This window comes from Poecilia latipinna, unplaced genomic scaffold (genome assembly GCF_001443285.1).
Source record: "Poecilia latipinna isolate Pla-1442-1.1 unplaced genomic scaffold, P_latipinna-1.0 Scaffold4647, whole genome shotgun sequence".
Lineage (NCBI taxonomy): Eukaryota > Metazoa > Chordata > Actinopteri > Cyprinodontiformes > Poeciliidae > Poecilia > Poecilia latipinna.
The window spans coordinates 9,511-20,621 of NW_015117263.1; the positions used below are offsets into that span (position 1 = coordinate 9,511).

The 11,111-nt window shown below is 40.8% G+C and overlaps 1 protein-coding gene and 1 long non-coding RNA gene across 2 annotated transcripts in view; one reads left to right on the forward strand and one right to left on the reverse strand.

The window, feature by feature from the left end:
* The window catches only part of LOC106942885 (uncharacterized), an 18,946-nt gene extending 7,885 nt beyond the window's left edge, over window positions 1–11,061 (reverse strand). Inside the window, 8 exon segments of the mRNA XM_015026233.1 lie at window positions 600–773; window positions 866–2,278; window positions 2,368–4,162; window positions 4,658–4,677; window positions 5,397–5,570; window positions 5,656–7,450; window positions 10,654–10,873; window positions 10,996–11,061. Of these exon segments, the coding sequence (XP_014881719.1) occupies window positions 600–773; window positions 866–2,278; window positions 2,368–4,162; window positions 4,658–4,677; window positions 5,397–5,570; window positions 5,656–7,450; window positions 10,654–10,873; window positions 10,996–11,019 (5,615 nt within the window). The 5' untranslated portion in view covers window positions 11,020–11,061.
* Window positions 8,377–9,345, forward strand: LOC106942886 (uncharacterized). The gene is made up of 3 exons (XR_001423745.1): window positions 8,377–8,555; window positions 8,626–8,697; window positions 9,055–9,345. It is a non-coding gene; the product is annotated as an uncharacterized LOC106942886 (long non-coding RNA).
* Window positions 11,062–11,111: the final 50 nt, after the last annotated feature.

An 11,111-nucleotide genomic window follows, 5' to 3' on the forward strand; every position in this document is an offset into this window, starting at 1 on the left:
TGTGGGTGTACATAGCTATAGGGAAAAAAGATCCTTCATAGCATCCTCAGTAAAATGCTTAGCTCCTCCCTTTGCACCTGCAGAAAAAAAAAAAAAAATTCTGGAGCCGCCACTGTGCAGCAGCATGATAATGCACAGGTTAAATTACAAGTTTTCATGTCATTACTCTTTAACAACTAAGAAAAATCAAATGTATTTTGCTACACACAAATATTAATGTAGTTGTTATTTGCTTGACTTCTTGCCCATTTCAAACCAGCAGTGAGGCTGTCTTCTCTGTAACTGCCCACTACAGCCAAATCAGAGAAAACTATTACGACTGGCTCAAGGTCACTGAAGGCGACCCAGAAGACGGAGACAGCCAGGTTCAAGTACTCTGCGCTCCAAATTAACAAATCAGCAGCACCTGTAAAGGGGAGGAGCAAAAAGACAGACAAGACCTGCAACCCAGGCCCACAAGGCCCAGGGCCGTAACAACTCATACATAAGTACAGTTTTCTTTTTAAAATGTACACAAAATAGTTAATAATGGCAACCTAAAACATGCATTAGACATGTTTCTAAATTACTAAATATGTAATAATGTAAATGTATCTTACCTGAGAATCTCCAGTTCACAGTCTGGACTCATCAGTCCACTGCACAGCAGCTTCACTCCTGAATCTTTCAGGTCGTTGTTACTCAGGTCCAGATCTCTGAGACTAGATGTTGTTGAGCTGAGCAACGAGGACAGAGCTTCACAGCTTCTCTCTGAGAGGTTACACCCACTCAGTCTGAGAGGACAGAAGGGGTACAAAGTAATTGTCTCATTATTATTATTATTATTATTAGGCATTTTTATAAAACCAACTACATCTGTACTTACACAGCTTTGTTAGAGACTTTGACTATTGGCAGCAGCTTCAGAAAAGCTTCATCTGAAGCAGAGTATTTCTTCAGGTCAAATGTTTCCAGACCTTCATCTGATGAAAATAGCATGAAGTGCAGAGCTGACCACTGAGCAGGAGACAGCTGGTGAGCTGAAAGACTTCCTGTTTGTAGAGATTGTTGGATTTCCTCCACCAGAGACTGATCATTTAGTTCATTCAGGCAGTGGAACAGATTGATGCTTTTCTCAATACATGGATTATTATTCATCTTCTCCTTGATGTACTGGGCTGTGTCTTTATTAGTTGCTAAACTTTCTTCTGTCTGTTTCACAAGGCCTCTTAGGTGGTGCTTATTGGTCTCAAGTGAAAGACCAAGTAGGAAGCGGAGGAACAAGTCCAGGTGTCCATCTGGACTCTCTAGGGCCATGTCCACAGCACTCTGGTAGATATCTGTCTCTGAAGAAGCATGGTTCTGTTTTTCTAAATCCTTTGATTTTGTTTCACCTTTTGCCAGCAGATTGACTCCAGAGTTGATGAAGGTCAGATGAACATGAAGAGCAGCCAGAAACTCCTGAACACTCAGGTGGATGAAGCAGAACACCTTGTCCTGGTACAGCCCTCTCTCTTCTCTGAAGATCTGTGTGAAAACTCCTGAACACACTGAAGCTGCTCTGATATCGATGCCACACTCTGCCAGGTCTGATTCATAGAAGATCAGGTTTCTTTTCATCAGCTGATCAAAAGCCAGTTTTCCCAGAGACTCGATCATCTTCCTGCTCTCTGGACTCCAGATTGAATCTGTCTCAGCTCCTCCATCGTACTTGATGACCTTCAGTTTGGTCTGAACCACCAGGAAGTGGATGTACATCTCAGTCAGGGTCTTTGGCAGATCTTCTCCATCTTTCTTGTTCAACATGTCTTCCACAACTGTAGCAGTGATCCAGCAGAAGATTGGGATGTGGCACATGATGTGGAGGCTTCTGGATTTCTTTATGTGGGAGATTACCATTCTGGCCTGCTTCTTATATCTAAACCTTTTAGTGAAGTACTCGTCTTTCTGTGGGTCAGTGAATCCTCTGATCTCTGTCATCATGCCAACAAACTCAGCAGGGATCCGATTGGCTGCTGCAGGTCTTGTGGTTATCCAGAGGTGAGCTTTGGGAAGCAGGTTCCCTCTGATGAGGTTTGTCAGAAGAACATCCACTGAGGTGGACTTTNATTTAAATGGATCTCACCTGAGAATCTCCAGTTCACAGTCTGGACTCATCAGTCCACTGCACAGCAGCTTCACTCCTGAATCTTTCAGGTCGTTGTTACTCAGGTCCAGATCTCTGAGACTAGATGTTGTTGAGCTGAGCAACGAGGACAGAGCTTCACAGCTTCTCTCTGAGAGGTTACACCCACTCAGTCTGAGAGGACAGAAGGGGTACAAAGTGATTGTAATAATAATAATAATAATAATAGGCATTTTTATAAAGTTGACTACATCTGTACTTACATAGCTTTGCTGGAGGCTTTGACTATTGGCAGCAGCTTCAGAAAAGCTTCATCTGAAGCAGAGTATTTCTTCAGGTCAAATGTTTCCAGACCTTTGTCTGATGACATTAGGATGAAGAGCAGAGCTGACCACTGAGCAGGAGACAGCTGCTGTGCTGAAAGACTTCCTGTTTGTAGAGATTGTTGGATTTCCTCCACCAGAGACTGATCATTTAGTTCATTCAGGCAGTGGAACAGATTGATGCTTCTCTCAATACATTGGTCGTTATTCAACTTCTCCTTGATGTACTGGGCTGTGTCTTTATTAGTTGCTAAACTTTCTTCTGTCTGTGTCAAAAGGCCTCCTAAGCGATGCTTATTGGTCTCCAGTGAAAGACCAAGTAGGAAGCGGAGGAACAAGTCCAGGTGTCCATCTGGACTCTCTAGGGCCATGTCCACAGCACTCTGGTACATCTCTATCTCTGACGATCCATGGCTTCTTGTTTCCAATTCCTTGGATTTTGTTTCACCTCTTGCCAGCAGATTGACTCCAGATTTGATGAAGGTCAGATGAACATGAAGAGCAGCCAGAAACTCCTGAACACTCAGGTGGACGAAGCAGAACACCTTGTCCTGGTACAGCCCTCTCTCTTCTCTGAAGATCTGTGTGAAAACTCCTGAACACACTGAAGCTGCTCTGATATCGATGCCACACTCTGCCAGGTCTGATTCATAGAAGATCAGGTTTCTTTTCATCAGCTGATCAAAAGCCAGTTTTCCCAGAGACTCGATCATCTTCTGGTTCTCTGGACTCCAGTGTGAATCTGTCTCAGTTCCTCCATCGTACTTGATGACCTTCAGTTTGGTCTGAACCACCAGGAAGTGGATGTACATCTCAGTCAGGGTCTTTGGCAGATCTTCTCCATCTTTCTTTTTCAACATGTCTTCCACAACTGTAGCAGTGATCCAGCAGAAGATTGGGATGTGGCACATGATGTGGAGGCTTCTGGATTTCTTTATGTGGGAGATTACCATTCTGGCCTGCTCCTTATATCTAAACCTTTTAGTGAAGTACTCGTCTTTCTGTGGGTCAGTGAATCCTCTGATCTCTGTCATCATGCCAACAAACTCAGCAGGGATCCGATTGGCTGCTGCAGGTCTTGTGGTTATCCAGAGGTGAGCTTTGGGAAGCAGGTTCCCTCTGATGAGGTTTGTCAGAAGAACATCCACTGAGGTGGACTTTGTTACATCTGTCAGGATCTCATTGTTGTGGAAGTCCAGTGGAAGTCGACTCTCATCCAAGCCATCAAAGATGAACACAACCTTTAACTCTTCAAACCTGGAGATTCCTCTGGTTTCACTAAAAAAGTGGTGAACAAGCTCCACCAAGCTGAACTGTTCATCTTTTAACAGATTCAGTTCTCTGAATGTGAATGGAAACATGAACTGGATGTCCTGGTTGGTTTGGTCTTCTGCCCAGTCCAGAGTGAACTTCTGAGTCAGGACTGTTTTCCCAATGCCAGCCACTCCCTTTGTCATCACTGTTCTGATTGGTTCATCTCTTCCAGGTGAGGGTTTAAATATGTCTTCATGTCTAATTGCTGTTTCTGGTCTGTCTGGTTTCCAGGACACTGATTCAATCTGTCTGACCTCATGTTCATTATTGACCTCTCCAGATCCTCCCTCTGTGATGTAGAGCTCTGTGTAGATCTGATTCAGAAAGGTTTGATTTCCTGATTTAGTGATTCCTTCAAACACACACTGGAACTTGTTCTTCATGTTAGACTTTAGTGTTTGTTGGCATGTGATGAGTGATTCTATGAAACAAAAATAGAAAAAAAATTAATTTAAGAGTGATTTTGTCATGTTTCTGTGGGGGACTGAAACACAAAGAGCAACTGGAAATGAGTTTTGAAATTTTAATATGGAAGTAAAAAACAACTTACATTTCATCAGAGGCACTATATAAACTATATTGCCAAAAATATTTGCTCACCCATCCAAATTATTTGAGTCAGGTGTTCTGATCACTTCCATGGTCACAAGTGTATAAAATGAAGCACGTAGGCATGCAGACCGATTTACAAACATTTGTGAATGAATGGNAGGCTGTCTTCCACTACAGCCAAGTCAGAGAAAACTCAGAGGTAATTGAGCATAGTTTTTAATTTAAAGGATTCATAAAATAATTCATAATAACAAAATGAAAACCTGTTTTACAGAGCATTATTAGGGACAAAATTAAGACTTGTGACAAGCTGTCACATCTATTCACAAGCCGTCTACTAATCTGAACAATAATGGGCCAGTACTGGTAACTGAGAGATTGGTGCTGGAAAATGAAAAAGAGAGGAGAGGCTGGTGACTAACATGCTTAGGTTGGCAATCCACTGCATTACCTACTTCCTCTCCTGTCCATTACTACAGACAGGTTAGCAATACAACTGAAGAGGCTAACAATCATCACGTCTTGGCCGGTCATGTGCTTTATTAGAAATATACTTTTTTCTTTGAAGACAACTTTAGGAAAAATATATAGAATATATAGGTCAGAATATATAAAATAAGCTTGTGATTTGTGGGGTCTGTATTTAAACATTTCACAAATCAGCAGCTGCAATCAGATGCCAACTTCAGTGGTGTTGCCTATAATACAGTATTCTGTACTTATGTATATGCTTGATGTCACTTTGGATTACAGTAAAATATGAGAACAACATGTCAATACATGTAATGTATGTTTGTTTCAGATATTTTATGTCAACCATTTTCTTGATAAAGGTTTCTTTATTTAAAAAATTATGTTTAAGAAAGTGAAGGACTAGCCTAAGCATGGCAGTCATTAGCCTCTCGATAGCTAGCAAGTATATGTATCTCCTTCTAATATGCTAGTGCCAGCCACTCAGTTTCCAGTGCCTGCTTTGAAATGGATATAGCCTACTGCGACAAGAAATAGTCACAGTTGGGTACGCAGCAGTTTTAATTTAGCATTTATTTTTGGCCTTAATACTGCGTCATAGCTTTAGACATATAAATTTAAATGTATCTTACCTGAGAATCTCCAGTTCACAGTCTGGACTCATCAGTCCACTGCACAGCAGCTTCACTCCTGAATCTTTCAGGTCGTTGTTACTCAGGTCCAGATCTCTGAGACTAGATGTTGTTGAGCTGAGCAGTGAGGACAGAGCTTCACAGCTTCTCTCTGAGAGGTTACACCCACTCAGTCTGAGAGGACAGAAGGAGTACAAATAATTATCTGATTGTTTTATTTGTTACATAGTTTTATAAAACCAACTACATCTGTACTTACACAGCTTTGCTGGAGGCTTTGACTATTGGCAGCAGCTTCAGAAAAGCTTCATCTGAAGCAGAGTATTTCTTCAGGTCAAATGTTTCCAGACCTTCATCTGATGAAAATAGCATGAAGTGCAGAGCTGACCACTGAGCAGGAGACAGCTGGTGAGCTGAAAGACTTCCTGTTTGTAGAGATTGTTGGATTTCCTCCACCAGAGACTGATCATTTAGTTCATTCAGGCAGTGGAACAGATTGATGCTTTTCTCAATACATAGATCATTATTCATCTTCTCCTTGATGTACTGGGCTGTGTCTTTATTAGTTGCTAAACTTTCTTCTGTCTGTTTCACAAGGCCTCTTAGGTGGTGCTTATTGGTCTCAAGTGAAAGACCAAGTAGGAAGCGAAGGAACAAGTCCATGTGTCCATCTGGACTCTCTAGGGCCATGTCCACAGCACTCTTGTAGATATCTGTCTCTGAAGATTCATGATTTCCTTTTTCTAATTCCTTGGATTTCATTTCGCTTTTTGCCAGCAGATTGACTCCAGATTTGATGAAAGTCAGATGAACATGAAGAGCAGCCAGAAACTCCTGAACACTCAGGTGGACGAAGCAGAACACCTTGTCCTGGTACAGCCCTCTCTCTTCTCTGAAGATCTCTGTGAAAACTCCTGAACACACTGAAGCTGCTCTGATATCGATGCCACACTCTGCCAGGTCTGATTCATAGAAGATCAGGTTCCTTTTCATCAGCTGTTCATAAGCCAGTTTTCCCAGAGACTCGATCATCTTCTGGTTCTCTGGACTCCAGTGTGAATCTGTCTCAGCTCCTCCATCGTACTTGATGACCTTCAGTTTGGTCTCAACCACCAGGAAGTGGATGTACATCTCAGTCAGGGTCTTTGGCAGATCTTCTCCATCTTTCTTGTTCAACATGTCTTCCACAACTGTAGCAGTGATCCAGCAGAAGATTGGGATGTGGCACATGATGTGGAGGCTTCTGGATTTCTTTATGTGGGAGATTACTAATCTGGCCTCCTCCTTATATCTAAACTTTTTAGTGAAGTACTCATCTTTCTTTATGTCAGTGAATCCTCTGATCTCTGTCATCATGCCAACAAACTCAGTGGGGATCCGATTGGCTGCTGCAGGTCTTGTGGTTATCCAGAGGTGAGCTTTGGGAAGCAGGTTCCCTCTGATGAGGTTTGTCAGAAGAACATCCACTGAGGTGGACTTTGTTACATCTGTCAGGATCTCATTGTTGTGGAAGTCCAGTGGAAGTCGACTCTGATCCAAGCCATCAAAGATGAACACAACCTTTAACTCTTCAAACCTGGAGATTCCTCTGGTTTCACTAAAAAAGTGGTGAACAAGCTCCACCAAGCTGAACTGTTCATCTTTTAACAGATTCAGTTCTCTGAATGTGAATGGAAACATGAACTGGATGTCCTGGTTGGTTTGGTCTTCTGCCCAGTCCAGAGTGAACTTCTGAGTCAGGACTGTTTTCCCAATGCCAGCCACTCCCTTTGTCATCACTGTTCTCACTGGTTCATCTCTTTCAGGTGAAGATTTAAATATGTCTTCATGTCTAATTGCTGTTTCTGGTCTGTCTGGTTTCCAGGACACTGATTCAATCTGTCTGACCTCATGTTCATTATTGACCTCTCCAGATCCTCCCTCTGTGATGTAGAGCTCTGTGTAGATCTGATTTAGAAAGGTTTGATTTCCTGATTTAGTGATTCCTTCAAACACACACTGGAACTTGTTCTTCATGTTAGACTTTAGTGTTTGTTGGCATGTGATGAGTGATTCTATGAAACAAAAATAGAAAAAAAATTAATTTAAGAGTGATTTTGTCATGTTTCTGTGGGGGACTGAAACACAAAGAGCAACTGGAAATGAGTTTTGAAATTTTAATATGAAAGTAAAAAACAACTTACATTTCATCAGAGGCACTATATAAACTATATTGCCAAAAATATTTGCTCACCCATCCAAATTATTTGAGTCAGGTGTTCTGATCACTTCCATGGTCACAAGTGTATAAAATGAAGCACGTAGGCATGCAGACCGATTTACAAACATTTGTGAATGAATGGGTCGCTCTCAGGATCTCAGGTAATTCCACCTTTAAACTGTGATAGGATGCTACAAATCCAGTCATTAAATTTTTTTTTCTCCTAAATATTCCACACTCAGCTGTCAGAAAACTGTAAGAAAATGTACAATGTGCTGTAAGACAATGGTATTGTTTAGGAACGACAGCAACTCAGCCACAAAGTGGTAGGCCACATAAATTAACTGAGTCAGGTCAGTGGATGCTGAAGCAAATAGCATGAAGTCGCCAAGAAGTGATTGACTTCTGCAGAGTCAATCACTACAGACCTCCAAACTTCATGTGGCTTTCAGATTAGCTATAGAACAGAGAGCTTCATATAATGGGTTTCCATGGTGGAGCAGCTGCATCCAAGATATACATCACCAAGTTAAATGCAAAGCGTTGGCTGCAGTGGTATAACACACACTGCCACTGGACTCTAGAGCAGTGGAGGCACGTTCTCTGGAGTGACAAATTGCGTTTTTTCATCTGGCAATCTGATGGATTAGTCTGGGTTTGATGATACGTGTCTGACTGTATTGTGCCAAGTGTAAAGTTTGGCGAAGTATGCTGGTATACTAACGTAACCCGAGTGTAAATGTTGAGTTCCATTTTCTGGTTCTCTACTATTTATCCCCTTTGCCTTTCAAAATCTTGGGATAGTTGATATATAACTGCAATTCTCGTGAGAATTATTAAGCAGCCAATCGTTGTTGAGTGTTTGAGTCACATGTATCACCGTCGGTCATTAGCTAGGTATACTAGCTGGAGCGAGAAGCATGGAAGATCAGAGCGAGTTTGGGAGAGCAGAGCTGCAGGTCGGTTAAGTGTAATATTCAGTTTTTTCTGTAATTTTGTATGATGCTGATAAAATTGTACTAACTTTAGGAGTCTCCTGTCGTGAGCTGAGGAATAAGAGAAACACAAAACCGATTGTATGCCTTATGAACTGTGGAAATGGTGAGTGATTCTATGAAGACTTAGCGTTAGTCGATATCAATCCGGATGCTCTATTGCGACTCTGAACAAACAAATTGGAGAACAATGAGGTGCCTTCAATATTTTATTTTATTTTTTAAAGTATTTGCCTAGCTTGATGATTTTTACATTTTTGGTGTTGATTGATTTTGTATGGAGCATATTTATTGAGTTTTTATGAATAAGATTTATCTTGAATTTTTGTATTTGGAAATACATTGATTACCAAAATGATGATTGGATTATTCATAGTGCAATGAGTGCTAATTGTTGTTTTTGTGTGCACACTGGAATGTTTTGATTATATATATTTGAGACTGGTCCTGCTTTATCATACAGGCCAGGTTCGATGGCAAGCTGAAGAATCAGGTACAAGAGCCTCAAAGGATTTCACCTGTGGTGTCATAAGATTTGGTTTCCCCACCAGGCTGGTGGGAGACTTCCTGCAGCCCATGAACAAAACTGTTCCCACTCTGATCTGACTTTTGTCAGCCTAGGAACTGCAGCAAGCGCTCTAACCAACTCACCTGACCCTGTTGAACCACCCCAGGTCAGGGGTGACGGGGGTTTTATAAACTGAATGGTGTGGCTTGTTGCCGGAACTACGGAGCTAATTTATGTTTCTTTGATTTGTTTGTTTTCTTTCTTTATTTTTTTTTTAATATGACCATTTGAATGTTGTTTTTTTCCCCTTTCTTATTGTAATGTATATATGTACATAATTATTCACTGAGAATACAAGGCACTCAAACTTCTAGTCTGTCTACTCCTTTATGAGTCGTATCTTGACTTCTGAGAACTAGCCCATTGATGACCTTGTTGGTCATGATCTATTTTCAGTTATTTAGAAATATAGTATACTGTTTACACAGATATGCTACACTAAGTTATACCAGCATACTTCTTGGACAAATCCATGCTCCCAACTTTGTGGGAACAGTTTGGAGCTGGCCCCTTCCTTTTCCAACATGTCTGTTCACCAGAGCACAAAGCAAGGTCCATACAGACATGGATGACAGTCTGGTGTGGATGAACCTGACTGGCTTGCAGAGTCCTGACCTCCACTCGATAGAACACCTTTGGGATGAATTAGAGCTAAGACTGAGAGCCAGGCCTTCTCGTCCAACATCAGTATGTGACCTCACAAATGTGCTTCTGTAAGAATGGTCAAAAATCCCCATAAAGACTCCTAATCCTTGTGGACAGCCTTCCCAGAAGAGTTGAAGCTGTCCTGGATGCAAAGGGTGAACCAACATCATATTGACCCTATGGATTAGGAATGGGATGTCATTTAAGCTCATATATGAGTGGGGGCAGGTCAGCAAATAATTTCGGCAATATAGTGTATAATATGCTTTAGAAATTCAATTTAGATAAAACTTATCGTTTAGATAACAGAATAAAGAATACAGTTTGACTATAAATACAGTAAAGAATACTTTTTTCCACAATCAGTTATCTTTTATTCCATATTTCTTAAGCCCTGGATAAACATAGAAATCAAATTTTATTCATTTCATCACTGGGTAGGAGAATTAGCCAGTTTTCCAAGGGAGATCCTGATGGGGGTTAAAACCCAGTCCAACAAAGCCTCTATGGTCTTATAGAACGGTTTTCATTATGCCTGTTTTGCTTCAACATTTGAAGGTGTGGATGTGTTTTGTAGCCTAATTAAAGTTTTTTTTTTTCACAAAATCAAATTTTCTATTTTTTGGAACGTATTAGAGTACTTTTGTATAAAACAAAAAATAAATTGTTTTGAGGAAAATGACAAAAAAAATGGCAGGATTTCATTTTAGGTTTCATCAGAATAAAGGTTAAATCTATTAAATTCTTGTAGACTTCATGTTTCTTTGAAGGTATCTATACCTGGTGTCAACTACAATAAGTCTTTAATGATCTCTTGTTCCACCATTTCTGTAGAAGAATATCTCTTACTGCTCTGCAGAAGGTCAGCCAGGTCATCCAGATTCATCATTCTCAAGAAGTCAACGGTGATCTTTAAAAACGCCTCTCTGCTGCTGCTGCTCCTCTGCTTCTCATCCTTATTTCCAGACACACCCTCCTCCTCCTCCTCATCTGGATAATCTGAACTCAAGACCTTCTGGATCTCCTTCAGCTCGTCCTTCACAAACATAACAATCTTTTTCTCCAGTTCCTAAAGCAGAATAAGTCATGAAACACCCCTCTGAAAAAGTCTGAGACAATCAAGTGATATAAAAAATGCAGTAAAAAATTAATTAACAGAAGAGATTAAAAAAGTATCTAATATATACAGACCATAAATATGGATCCCAGCCGCATTTGAGACTCATGGGGAGGCTGACCAACGTCTGGACTCTGATCGAATCTATGGAGAAATCAAGAGCTTAATATATTTATCAGATCGAGTTAAC